We start from the raw sequence: 14,869 nt of genomic DNA on the forward strand, positions 1-14,869 counted from the left end.
TTCTAGTTCTTTGTGTTCACCTGCCTTGCAAGTGCCAGGGACAGGAATTAGAGGGCTCAGAGGTTCCACTTCATGTTACACATGGGACACAGAATTTGAGTACAAGTGCAAAATACACTTTTCGTTGCACAAGTCTCCTGAAAAGCACTAACCCAAGAAGAGAAAAAAGGGAGGAGGAAGCAAGCTCACAGCCCACTTTCAGACTTGACTGAGCACAACTGGCTCCTCCCCTCTTAGCCACATATCTACTTATCACCACATCCAGCCAGGGACCTTGATGTGCAAAACAGCTGAAAGCTACCCTCAGGATGAGAGCAAGGCAGCTGGCATGTGGAATCTGGAGTCTGTGTTTCATGTTCTGCCTTTTCTGCATCTTTCTTCACCAAACGACAGCTAAAAGAAAACTGAAGTTTGTGTCCATAGTAAGTAGATAGTTCATGGGCAAATGGAATTTCTTCAAAACTTGTCACTTACTGGTCATCTTGTACACTAGGGTAGGGAGGAGGGGACACTTTTTGAATATTTGTTTCCTGCATATTCAAAATTCATTATTGCATTTTACAAAAAGATTCTCTATTTTAAACAAGAGTTTATAATTTTATGAACTTAACTTTCTGGATGATCAAAAAATTATTTTTTTTATAGCACTAAGAGAGGAATCACATAGGATTCTTTTTTAAATTGTAAAAGAGGATTTCATAACTAAATATCAACTGTGCAAAACCACTTTTCCATGGAAGAGTTTCCTCTTTTCCAGTTGTTCCAATGGATTAACATGCAAAACAAATTTCATTATGTGAAACCCAAACAAGTGTCCAATGGCACTGACTAAGCAACATAGAACCAGTGCTGCAAAACTAATACCATTTGCAATGATTATGACATACCGTTTGTTTGCAGGAAGCCTGGATCTTGCTCTAAACATTGCACGTCCTTGTAAATCACTTACATACCTTTCATGCTGCAGTTCTCAATTTTATTTCTCCCTACCTGGATTAAGAAATTAAAAAAAATCTGGTGGTAAAATTTTAAAACTATATAACAGATATCTATGGGAATTATGTGGACAAGGAAAGAATTCATAGCAGGAATGAAAAATCTTTATAGATACATCTTTAATTTGAAGTGAAATTCCAGAACAGGTTTAGTGTTTTCAGAGTAACAGTTTAGTTTGTATTTAGATATTAGATGACACTTTTATCACCTCTTGTCATGAAAAAAGTCAACATGTGGCTTTTTAAGGCTAATTTCAGTAGTGAGCCACATGAACTGCATCCAGAGCAGTAGTTCGGGTTTTTTCCTTCTGAATTCTCAGTTAATCCTATCAAAATATTAATGTTCTAATATTTCTGGAAAAATACTTACATGCTTCTATTTGTTTTCTGTTTAATGCTGTGGTCTATACATCCTATAATATATAAAACCTCTTTGAAATATATTAAGATATTGTATAGCTTTTATAACTTGCAAAAATTTATTTGAGCTAATTACTTTTCAAATGCCAGGAAAATAAAGAAGAGCACATTTATCTGACATAGCAAACAGGTATTGTAACTATCTAGGCCCAAGAAAAGTACCATGAACATATTTAGCATCTATCAGATAGAGTACTCACTGTCACTGCATATTCCTTGTGATTGCACTAATTTTACCCATCACAAAAATCCCAGTAATGTGAAGGGAATTCTATCTATTTTATCAGGTATTTCGCCACGGTGATCATACCCCACAGGAGTTTTTTCCAACTGACAAGCACAAAGAAGTTGCAAGGCAGCAGGGATACGGACAGCTTACCAAGGTGCGTTTGCTTACCTGGATCAACATACTAAAATATTGGAATGTGGCCTGTTGATATTTGGGTTTTGGAACTTTTTTTTGACTTGGAGAAAGCCCATGTTAAGTTCCCATATACAGATCTCCAAAAGGACAGACAAAGAACTTTCTAGGAAGCTACAGCTATGAGCAGTCACTGATTTTAAATAACACTGAGTCAGCCTGTTTTAGTCCAATAGTAGTGTATGTTGAGCTGTTTGATTGAAGACTAGGATCTTCTCGGGGTAGCCAGGCACTGGTGACCATCACAGTTCATCTAAAACCAAATATGAAGCTTTAACCAGCGTAAGGTGGTGGAAGTGCTCACAGAGTGTCCTCAGTCTCCGCTGAGTAGGAGTGCTTCCCAGCTCATGAACTGCTGCTACCAGAAAATTGTCTCATGCTATGCCAGCGAAAGTTGATTTAAAGCTCAGCTATTTTAGTGCAGGCATTGGTGGAACACAGCAGAGCTGATCTTGCACACAAGTATCAGCTGATGGTAGTAACTAGCAGTAGCTAAGGCAACTGCAGAGTCCAACTGCAGGAACTGTGTCTCTGCATTAACTGTAATTAGTATTAGCTGCCTCCTCTTGTGAATGGAGCCAAGGGTGAACTCCTGTAGTATCAGGCTGTAAGGGGATACGGGGGAACTAGGTGGTTTTAACCCTGTGTCTGCTCCGCTCCCACCAGCAGTACCCACTGTGTCTGTGCTTCGTTCTTTTTTCCCCAAGATATGTTGTTTGGGTGGAAAAATCCACTAGTTATATGCCAGGATTCTGGGAACCAGACAGCCTCACTGAAGTAGTTTAGATGTCCCAAAAGTCTGGATGTCCCAGACAAGTGGCTATTGTGCATGTGTGGGCAGACTGCATGGTGTGTGTCTCTGTTACACTGCTGTAGAATAAGTTCACTCACACCCCTTATGTCCAGTGAGTCCAGCACAATGCACATGCTTCTTTCTCCTAGGGGAACTAGCCACTTGCCAGGTCTTCACTAAAATCAGAGTAGAACAAACTGCCTGAGGGGTTCCTCTTCCTCACCATTCTTAGGTGGCCAAATCGAGCTCCAGTGCAAGGTCAGGCCTGTTGCCTCTCATGTCACCTCCCTTGAAGAATCAGGAGTAACAAACCAGCTTCCTATGCCTTAACTCAGCTAGGACTCAATCACTCCACATACACACTACGTGAGTTCAGCACTGCATGCTAGCTTGCTTCAGCACATGGAAGGCTTCAAGACCCAGGCGTCAGGATTTAACAGCACACACCTTAGGCAAGTTGGGGCAGAAGCACATTAGGCAAGTTGGGGCAGAAGCCTGGGCCAAGCATTATACCCTAGGAAACAGGACACACAAATCCAGCAACAGAAAGAGGTGATCACATATACACATTGTGGGCCATGTCTGGCACGTAACGTCTCTGAGTAACTTGGTCTGACCTTATAGCTGACTGCTTTGAAGAGACTTCCTGAGGTCCCTTTCAACCTGAATTATCCTGTGGTCCTATGACTTAGAAAAGGACTTCAGGAAGCAATGAGTAATCACTGTACTTGAGATCCCAGTGTAATGATTACATGAGCAAAGTTGAATACATTTCAATTTAGGCCAGGAAACACCAGGTACAAGTAAAAAGATGACAATGTTGACACCATTATAGGGACATTGCATGTGATTCTCATGTCATATATTTACAAAATTATGTGGGAAAACGTTCAGCAAAGAGCTACTAAAATGCTGAGGCTGGAAAATTCGTTTTGCTGTGACAGTAGAGAATTGTCTTCTACTTAGTTTAACACGGGGATTAAGTGACTTGATTCCATCTTGATTATTATCTTACTGGTTATAAAATCTGTGATGGCAAAGAATGTGTCATTCAAAAGCTTAACAAGATCCAGTGGCCGAAAGCTGGATGGGAAAATAGTCAAACAACAACCAAGAATCAAATTTTTCAGAGTGTTGATAATAACTACCATTGCAGCAAAATACCTGAAGGCTTGGAAGACTTTTACTTGAAGTCTTCTAGTCAAGATTTTCTGCCTTCCTGAAAAATAAGATCTTGCTCAAGCTAAAACTGTAGCCTCCATACAGAATCACTGGTGATACTCTATAGGATTCATATTCTGGACGTGTCTTCATGGACAGGTGGTTGCTCTGTCTGCACTTCCAGTTAATAAGCTGTGAGCCAGCAACAGAGCAGAAACTAGACAGATGGTGTTGGGACATCTCTATGCCTGCTTTAAGTCACCCTGCCCCTCAGCCAGTCTTAGTAGCTTGGGTAAACAAACACATAGGTTTCTGTAGAACAAAATGCAAAACTGCATCCATCAGGAAGATATATCTAATATTATCCAATGCTGTAAAGGCAGCAACTTTACTACTTTTTTCTCCTGTCTTCTCTCCTCCTTCACTTCAGAAAGGAAAAAGGTCTTTATCAAAATAATGTGAAGTATCTTACGTTTTGGTTGTAGGAATGGATGCATAGCACACTTCTCAAGCCTCTTACACTATTCTGTTACTTCAACAGCTTGGCATACAGCAACAGTACGAGCTTGGCCAGTACATACGGAGGAGATACTCTTATTTCCTGAGTGTTGTGTACAAGCAGTATGAGGCAAGTACCGGATCTGGGAGGAGGGTTATTTTTCATGGATGTTAATGGGACTTCCTGAATGCATGAGAGTCTGAACCCGGTCCATTTGGTAAAAACTTAATACCCTCTGAATTCAATGTAATTTCAAAGTATCCCTGAAACTGTGGCTCAACTTTTATTCAGGCTGACAGTTAACTGAAAACTATGTGAAAGGCCTTTTAGGCTGTATATCACATTCAGATACCTCACTGTTGTATGGCAGAGTATCTATGTCGCATATCTCTAATGCTGCACTTCCATATGGAGTGCAGATACAGCTTAGTTTTTACTTATGCTCCAGCTGTTTTCTGCACACACTATGTCCCAAGGCCTAGATGGTCAAATGGAGTTGGTCTTATGCTCCTAGGATAGCACTCCTAGCACTAGGAGTCCTAAGGGAAATGCTACCATGTTGCAGCTCCCTTGTCCAACAAAATTTTATTCCAAGACTCTATTCCAGCTTCATTCTTTCTCCCTCCTCTTTCTTTCTCATGGTTCTCCTTCACCCCACTCTATTTCAATGACAGATTCCCCAGCACAGTACCAGTCTCCTTTCCCACTAAGAGTAAAAAAAACCCAAAAAACTAACAGGAGAAATGACCTTCCAAATTTTTTTTTCCCTTCAGATTTATGTTCAAAGCACTGACTGTGATCACACACTTATGAGTGCTCAGGCAAGTCTTGCTGGGCTGTACCCCCCAACAGAGGGCCAGATTTGGAACCCCAGAATCCTTTGGCAGCCCATTCCAGTTCACACGGTGCCACTGTCGCATGATAATGTGAGTATAAAGTAGGGGCACTTGCTTTCCCTTAATCATTAGTAAAATACCTAGGATATGAGATAAAGGGGCAGGGTAAAAGGTATGGTAAAGGCAATGAAAAGTACATTACGTTACAAGCACCGTGCAGAAAACCCTAATAAGCCAAGTAGAAATACTGTCAAGACTCCACAGGAATGGGCTTAACATATCAGAGACCTGGAGTTGACAAAAAAAAAGAAGAAAAACAGAATACCTAGGCACACAGAAAAAGGATTAACCTGTAACATGAGTAAATTGCTGTAGAAGTAGATTAATCCTAAACTTATCACAAACATGATTTTGTGTGAGAAGAGGAAGCATACCTATTCTAGTGCTTCAATATTTCTTAGTCCGCAGCCAAAAGGAAAGACAAAAGAATTATTCTGGGACTTTCATTACAGTGCAAACTGAGTCACAGGATTGTTTTTCATGCATTTTGAAGGTCAGTTCATGCACTTTGAGGGCTGGTGGAAAAAGTAACAGGGAAAAGGAAGGAGGAATCAGAGCTTTAAGAGCATGAATTCATAGGGCAATGCATTTATTCATCCCCCTTCCTCAAATCCTCACCTTGGAGCTATAAGGAATTATGTGTATAGCAGCCCTGTAGCCTGCATATGCTTGTCCTAGAGGGGAAAGGTGGGCAGCTGAGTGAAGCTGGAGTTTCCCATTTGTGGAAAACCTATGGTAAAAACCTAGGAAAAATCAGGAGTGTACAGTATGAGTCCTATGTTGGGAGAGGAGGTTTGCACATGTGATGCAAGATAAATTGTGTGGGCTTAGAAGTCTAGTTAGCACAGTCTGTGATGATAGGGGAATCAGGTTAAATAGGCCATGGAGCAATGGTTCACACTTTGGGGTGATGAGAGCATGAAGATGGAGGATATGGAGACATGTGTCTTCCTGTTCATGCACACAGCCTGGCGTAGAGTCAGGACCTGTTTCTGACACTGTCACAGATGTTGGTACCCCAGTCAAGAATACCTGGCCAGTATCAACACCACTAGCAAACTCAGCGAGCAAGTGCTGCACCTCATTCAGATCTAGGGGAATAAATACATTTATTCAAACAAACCATAAAGTCATGAACACACACACACACATTTTTCATACTTTTTTCAACTATTTGTTTTAACTCTACTCATCTTTACTACATATACAGGCTAAGCTTGAGACCACATGTATCCTACTACCCAAAAGAAGTGTTGGCCGTTTATTGGTAAAGTCATGCCCGTTCATGAACCTATGGTTACAATTCAGAAATGCTTCCCTACCTTCTGGAATAGATAGATCATATTTCTAAAAAGATAGAAGAACTGCTGTGAAGCTTTCCAAGCTAATTATCCCTTCAAGACTTTTTAAAGCTTTAAAATTCTTTTAACTGTGGGAATGTATATAGAGAGCTTTATTACTGCAAAAAGGACAAAAAGCACATAAGAGAAAAACACTGAGAATATCTCAGTGTGAAATTTTGTTTTAACTTTTGTTTAAAAGTTAACACAAAAAAACTTCAAACAAGAACAAACTCAGTTTAGCTTAGATAAATGGATTAAATTCTTAAGTTATCTCAGTCACATGTAACCTTTAACCTTCATATGTCTTCAATTAATGAAAGACAAAACTGAGTTACAGAAACTTCTCAAGTTTCTACAATTTAGCTGAACTAAATGAAGCTGTGGTAAGTCCCCTCAATACAGCTGAGTATGCACAAGGATTCCTATTGCAGTCCAGCTGCTGCTTGGTAATTTTTGGCAAAAAGGTGACAGCATGTTATAGAAAGTCTGAACACAATGAGTGAAATCCCCTGCCAAGCACAAAGCAGTTCATGAGGGCTTATGTTAGTCTTCTGTCAAGGGGCAAATTTCATCTCATGTAAATGAATCCTTTAACTTTGAACTACTGGAGCTCTTACTCCTCTAAACATTTAAAGATTATTTTGTAGTCATCAGTATGACGGTTTTCGGACCGACTCTTACACTGTTACAGTCCTGAAGATAAATATCCTTGAAAACTACATTCCAAAATTATTTTTCAGCTTGTCCTAACTAGTGCAGCCAATCAAAACAACAACCCTGCAAGGGTATATTGAATTGCGGAACAAGAAGCACATTGCCTAACTAGTGTTTCACAATTTTCTTTTCAGTTGTTATACTTACCTTTCTCACACTGCCCAAAATACAATGAGCTTCTGAGAGAAACCTATGCAACAAGGGATTTTCAAAGGCAACTCAAGCGGTACAGGGTAAAGTATTTTCAGTTCGGGAAATCTAATTTAAAAGTACCACTTTATCAATGTTATCTAACAGGTAGGTTTAAAAAATGGCAGTAGATATGCTCCTTCCAGATCTCTAATCTTCACAGCAGATGTAGATGACATACCAAAAAAATAATTACAACATTATAGATCCAGCTAGACTGGGCTATTCCCATCAACTGAAAATTGCCAGTCATAGAAATGATAAATTATTGATTACCTTGCAAAAACCCAGTCCACCTACCTTCTAGGAGAGCAGACAAAACAAAAACTTAGATCAAATCAGTGCCAATACCTCTCAAATCACTCCAATACCTCTCTCTCTTTACTCCCATGTAAAGCAACTCCTCTGACGTCTCTGTCTGTGTAACTCTGCTAGTTCAGATTCCTCTTCCACCACAAAATACTCACAGCTCAATTCCCCAGATTTTCTGTAACAGCCTCAGTGCTTTCCCCAAGTATTTGTTGATGTTTCACACACGAAGTCTTCGTTCAGGTGCTTACTTATGTTTCATTCTTGCCTTTGTAAGGTATCCTTTGTTTTCTTTCTCCACCATCAAAATCTTTGCTGCATGTAATCACATGTCTGTTCTGCTGCAATCTTCTTCACAGATTTATTCAAAATGACACTATCAAACTCACCTGTTTTTCAATAACCTTTAACCACTGATCTCAGCCATCTATCTCTGGCTCTACATCTGGGCAATATATGCAAGTGAATAATAATTTCCAGTTTTATCTAATTTATATCATACCTCCCTTCTGCTCAGTACCAATGTCAGAATAATTATTTTTATCACACCTCCTTTAAGCAGTTTTGGGATTTTCTGCCAGACTTCCTCACATAGCTCTGTGTCCTCTTTACCCCCTTCTGAACATTTGCACCAAGCATAAACCACCACCATACTTCAAATCTGAACACAGATCACCGCCCTTGTCTAGATGACTAGGCCGAATTCTCTTACCACTTGGCAATGGTTCATTGCTTAGAGTGCGAAGTGCAAAGACTACCATGTTTCTAAAAACTCCTATGTAGTAGTATGGCAGCGTGTAGAAACGATGTAAAAAGGCCCTGTGTACTGCAAGTTTGCTTTTTTTTATTCCAGCCATTTCTGAAGTTTTTAGCCACTCATACAGGATACCCATTGAAGAAGTTGAACACTGAAAGAATTTGGAAGCTCTCTGACACTTTACAATATGAGGTAAATAATATAAAGAAAATTCCCAAGGTCCAATAGAAATACTTACACTTCCTAAAAACTTGTTTTAGCTCTTAGTTCTACTGTTTGTAAGATATCCAGAGGGTCGGTCTGTGCTTCCAAGCTTTTTTGAAACACAGACAGTTTTCAGTTTCTTCCCCAGAAACTCTCACCTAACGTCAAACTTGCAACTGAAAATCCTGTAAAGACTCTGACTGTGTGAGACTGATGTGGGTTATCCACCAGTGTAAGGAACACAAACCAATGGCCTCCCAAATTCAAGACCCTGTGAGTGACTGCATGTGGAGAGTTAGGGAAAAGCATACCTGTGGATAAAATTATCTTGTTACTCCTCTAAACCCCATCACAGAGATACACGGGATTAAAATATGTTGTTGGCAAAGAAGCATAAGCATTCTTCCAGAAAGATTTTATGCAAATTGTATAAACAAGAGAATACCTTATTTTCATATGGACAGTAGTGGTCAGAGTATTTTCAGGAATTAAGCAGCCATTAGAATGACACAAATCACTATTTGTGCAAGTTTGGGAGCCTGTTCTAAGCAAGCGGACCAGGCACATCACAAAGAAGCACGGATTTTATAACAAAATGGGTACTGTGGCGCCCAACTGTCATGGGTATTTGGTCCCACAGTCTGGTACCTCTGACTGGGATTTCAAAAAAATCCTGGGTGTCTTTAGTTAAGCAACAAGCCCCACTTCACGTCACTTCAAAGTCTAGGCTTATCTCAGCTGAAGCAAGTGAAAATTGCAGAGTCTTGTGTTAAAAAGTTATTGCTGCAGGCAGCTTTTGCTACAAATGTTTTAATGCATAATTATTTTTAAACTCAAATATTAATGATAAATTTGTCATCAATACTGAGATATCCCCTAGAAAACTGACGCAATTTTAAGGTGGATTTCACAAGCAACATGTAATATTTGGGTGCTAATAAGTTTACCTTCTGTCCTGCAGTTTCTGCAAAGGTTCAACTTTGGTCAAAGCAGTCTTCAATGGAATTTTAGCCAGGGCCTGAAGTTAAATGAAATGTTAACATGTTGGGACATCTCACTGTAACTGTGAGGTCACCCTTCCATATTTTGCAAATGCAGGATAGCTCAGGACCACAACTTTTTATTTCAATTGTTATATCATACTGAGAAAACTGTGTCACCACAGAAATGTGCAAAATCGACAGCTCCCATCAGGGATCTAGCTAAATGCTGGAAGATAAAACCCATTACTTGGGTTTTTCCTTCTAGTGTTAGATTCGATGAGCTTTGGTCTTTCATACTACTCAGTGGAGACTCTGGGGATATCAATTAAGACATCTGCCCTAAAAGCCACTCTCACCCTTTCAAGCATACAAAGAGAGCTTTCTTACCTATATTTTTTAATACAATTAATGAAACTACAGTAGCATGAATCTCTTTGTATTTGTTACTTTTGGCTAAGTGTCATCTGAATTTCAGGTAATTTGGAGACAGGTGCTTGCTTGCCTATAGCACTGTCTTAAATAGCACACAACTAGCCAATTCTTTCCTCAAGACACAAATCACATTTGTTAAAAGAGAAAGTGATTGTGACCTGAGCTGGTTTAACATGTTCTATTGTTCCACTTGTTTAAACAAATCCTTTAAATAGTTGGCATTTTCCTTAGTGCTTTTGTTACAAGAAAACTCTGTGTGGTGAACTCCGTCCAATGGCTCACATTCACAGTGGTTACACTGCACTAAAGGAAAGATACCAACTTTGTTTAAATAGAAATTCAGGGTAGTGGCTACCAGGAATGCTGGCCGTATCTTCCTTTCTCACAGTTGCGACCATTAATATATCTTGGGCTGCATCCACAAGGAAAGACTAGTCCATTCCACTTTAGCTTGAAGACTGCGTCAGTATGCAACAGACCTGATATAAGTAGGTAGGAATTCCATATATATACATAATCCCTATACATATACCTCATACTCCAGTATATCTGAATTACAGCTATACATATTCCTATCTGATCTCTGGATCTCAGAGCTGCCAGCCCTTAAAGTCCTGACATCTATATAGGATTTGTTTCAGTAAAGATCTCAGGATATACCCCAGTAGATGGCTAAAGAAGAAAGAGTCATAAAGTGATTTTTTTGCACGTGAACACTGCATTAGCAATTGGCATAAATAATGCCAATGGTTTAACCTAACATGTTCCATCGTTCCTCTTGTTCAAACAGATCTTTTAAGTAGTTGGCATTTTCCTTAGGACTCTTGTTACAAGAACACTCCCTCTGGTGAGCTCAGTCCAACAAATAACGCCAATTGCTTTTTGCATAATTTTTGGTATTGTATTTCCTCTTCTTGTTGAACACTGCCCTTTAAATTTGTTTTAAGCAGTGTGATGCTACAAATAGGAATTCCACAGCTGTCTAAATGCAAAATACAGTCATTATTTTATTATAAAGAGAAAATGCTACTTGAGTGAAACATTCAGAATTTGTTCTGACAAGAATTTTGTGCCAGAGCAAAAAACAGTTAGCAGCAGGAATTCAATAAGGAAATCACTATGTTTTCTTTCTTCATTGTAGGATATTAACAATTACACTTTACCTGTTTGGGCTACTCGTGGTGTCAGGACCAAGCTGATAAAGCTCTCAGAATTGTTATTGCAGGCGGAATTTGGGTTCCACAAAAAAATACAAAAATCACGTTTGCAGGGAGGTAAGCCAAATTGTTACCTCATTTAAAACCAAGAGTAGAATGGGAAAGAAGAAAGGGTATATAGTAAACATTACTACCAATTCCACAGTAGAACTATGAAAGATGTCATGATGTGGATATTGGTGGTCAGCACTGAAAGATTCTGATTAACGTGAAGAGAGATGGTGAGGATATGAATCACGAATATCCTAATCCAACATTATAAAGAAGATATCATTTTATTTACACCGTATAAGAAATGCAAATGTGCAGATTCTTGCTGAACTGAATCAAGTCTGAATTTAACGTAAGCCACCATGCTTAACTTACCCAAAAATTATTATTTGTAATAATCTCTAGGATGGTAACTTTGTTGTCTAACAGTCTTCATATTCCATTACTGAGAATACTAAAATGAGATTATTACAATGCTTCTAAACTTTGTTTTGCTCAGCAAACAGTAGCTGAAGTTTAAAAATAGTTTATACATTTTAATCACTTATTCTCCTCCATTCATCCACCGTCACCTTCTGGGCCTTGTTTTTGTTTTATATGAACACTGTACAGTCAGACTTTATGAGCTATAAGGACAAATCACATAGAGGCATGGATCAATTTGCTTGCTTTTTTGGAGCTTCGACTTACAAAACTAAGCACAAAGTTCAAACCTCTGGTCTTGCTTTACTAACAATTGTTATTAAAAAATGTGCCAGTAGCTGAAGACAAGACCTGTGTCTAATTCTGTTAGCATGAACAGATCTTATTTTAGGATTCTAATTTGTGGAGTTGCCAACCTCATGCTAATATATTAGCACAGCGATTGATTTAATTCATATACTTCGTCTTACAACTTTTCAGCAGTTAACATTAACAAAATACAGACAACCACATAATTTAATAAGGCCCAGACTCCAAAGAATGTGCTCTTTCTTTTTCTCTGGAAATTAGGAAGTCAATGGAGTTACACACAAAAGAGGGTAGCATGTCCTACCACACTCTTCTTACACTGTTCTGCTGGCTCAAAGCAGCTGTGAATACACTGTTTGAAGGTATTGAGGCTATTAGGGATCCCCAAAACATTTTACACAGAAGTAAAATACGCCCACTGTTCACATAAAAGGTAGTACCAGAATTAACCAGGGCACTCCACACAAATTACCTATAAAGTCAATTTGATAAGTTGAAAGACAGATTGTGTTAAAACAGCAGTAAGTGATACAGATGTTAACATAAGCACCCCTTTCACTGTCATTGCTTCCCCATTTTCTTTCAGGAATTCTTTTAAAAACTATTCTAAAGCATATCTCAAATGCTCGAAAGCCTTCATACCAGCAAAAAATGGTTATGTATTCTGCGGTGAGTCCTTTCTGTTTCTTTTATGCACCCTTTCTGCAGTTATTAAATGCAAGGAAAGCCATGTATTTCCTTCATGAAATACAGCTACAAGCAGTTTTTATTTGGTAATCCTTAAATATCATTGCATTCTTTCCATTCTTTAATGAATAGATACTACTTTGAAATGTGTAGCATTCCATTTTCCACCTGATGTCATGCCTTGTTTCATTGTAATACTGTTTCGATTGAGCAGAGAACTGGAAAAACCATGCCTCATGTTTTACTGAATCTCTAACACAAAGATAATTTAGAAGCAAACCTCCCGATTCCTGCATGTTTTTCAGATGCAAAAGGAAAAAAAAAAGATGAAGTTAAAGTTAGTTATTTTAGAAGGTATTATGAAGGCAGTTACTCAATTGTGACTTTATATTTTTGTTTTGAATGTGCTAAAACTGTCATCGGAGAAGGAAATTTTTTGATTGCTCTTAGTAAAAAGCTCCTGTTTCTAAACTGCAGTTAGCTTGTGACCTATCAGCCAGAAAGTTTACTGATCTAATCTCAAATACTGTTTAACATGCAAACCCACTAGTTATTTTCACTAGAAATTTTAACAGCTCCTACTAACTTTGGTAAGAATTACAAGTGATTAAGGCTTCTGAAATATTTACATATATGTACACTTTATACATGCAGCATTTCAGTTTGTACAGCCATAAAAGCACAGTATTTGCAGAGGGCAGAGGGCGAGTATTAATAAGATCACATAAGTAGTGTTAAGTGGACAGATAGTATGTTGGACATATTGCTAAATAACAGGTACATGCAACCATTTTCAATAGGCCTCTAGTTAAACGTTTCTTCTATTTACAGCATGCAGCCACCATTGTTGCCTTACAGATGGCACTCAATGTCTTCAGTGGGAAATTGCCTCCTTACAGTGCCTGTCATTTTTTTGAACTTTACCAGGAAAAAAATGGGCAAGTATCTGCAAGCTGTACTGCTAACATATACTTTTTCTAAAAAGCAATTTGCTGAAAACCCAGACTAATTTAACTGGATACACAAGGTTCACTACACAGGAACACTACAGCATTATAGATTGATTGTAATTACTATAATTGGACTCCATTTAGCGGTTATTGACAGTAGCAGAATCACAGCACTGCAGTCTTGAAAACTCTCTATATATTGCTTCATTACAGGTTTTACTCTACCTTTTTTATCTATTTAAGTCCTTGACTCTCTATCAAAAAGACAAAGTACATGCAAATTGGTGTTGACTATCTATTATTGTTTAAAAAGATCTCTTCAGAATACTAGTAATACATATTAATAGCCAGACAAATAAGCTGGCTAAAATTTTGTCCCAAAGTACAATCACTACAACATGGAAAGGCTGTGTGGTTCTGCATACCTAACTTTATTTTGACCCTTCTGTATTTTGAAACAGGCAGTACACCATAGAAATGTACTATCGGAATAATTCTTTGAGAGATCCTCACCCCCTCACTCTCCCTGGCTGCAAATTTCGCTGTCCACTGGAGAGATTTACTCAGTTGGTGTCCGCAATCCTAGCACACTATTGGACAAGAGAATGTAGAATGTAGGACATATAAAGAGGTAAGTTAAGTGCTTTGGCCACATGTACCCAAAAGTAAAGTCAGGATGACATCTTCTGCCAAGAGCTCATTTGAAGTAACAATCACTTTCATAACGGTCTGGTAAAAAATGAAAAATATTCAGATCCAGTAAGACAGAATTGTACCCACAGCCACAATTTCCACTCCATTGATACATTTACCTACTCCAGCCCAACCTTCTGGTGAAATGGAGTCAAGGCTGATTAGACTCTAGGGTACTATTTTTCATGGAGGGGTTTGTTTTAATACAATCAAAAAGACCTTTAGTTACTGAGGAAGCAGATACAAATGCATTGAATTATAACAATTGACCTTATCTTCTCTAACTGTTGAGTATTTATCCGAGCTGATTAACAACATTATGCATTCCCTTGATTTTAGGAGACATTCAGAAATCGAAACAGATTGATATTGAGTAGTATACCCAACTGGTACTTACCAGAATGTCAAACACATACAGACAGACATTGGCACACTAACACATTCCCTAGTAGGTTGTCTATATCTCCATATTAGGATGTCTAA

General features: G+C 38.5%; 1 protein-coding gene across 1 annotated transcript; it reads left to right on the plus strand.

The window, feature by feature from the left end:
• Nucleotides 1–308: 308 nt before the first annotated feature.
• LOC104343580 (prostatic acid phosphatase-like) lies at nucleotides 309–14,311 on the plus strand. Its single transcript, XM_009947503.2, has 10 exons — nucleotides 309–422; nucleotides 1,703–1,798; nucleotides 4,332–4,418; nucleotides 5,063–5,215; nucleotides 7,377–7,475; nucleotides 8,594–8,689; nucleotides 11,258–11,390; nucleotides 12,643–12,725; nucleotides 13,575–13,685; nucleotides 14,159–14,311. The coding sequence occupies exons 1-10, from the start codon at nucleotides 309–311 to the stop codon at nucleotides 14,309–14,311; spliced, it is 1,125 nt and encodes a 374-aa protein (XP_009945805.1).
• The last annotated feature ends 558 nt before the right edge of the window (nucleotides 14,312–14,869 follow it).

This window comes from Leptosomus discolor, chromosome 7 (assembly GCF_034619465.1).
Source record: "Leptosomus discolor isolate bLepDis1 chromosome 7, bLepDis1.hap2, whole genome shotgun sequence".
In the NCBI taxonomy this organism is placed as follows: domain Eukaryota; kingdom Metazoa; phylum Chordata; class Aves; order Leptosomiformes; family Leptosomidae; genus Leptosomus; species Leptosomus discolor.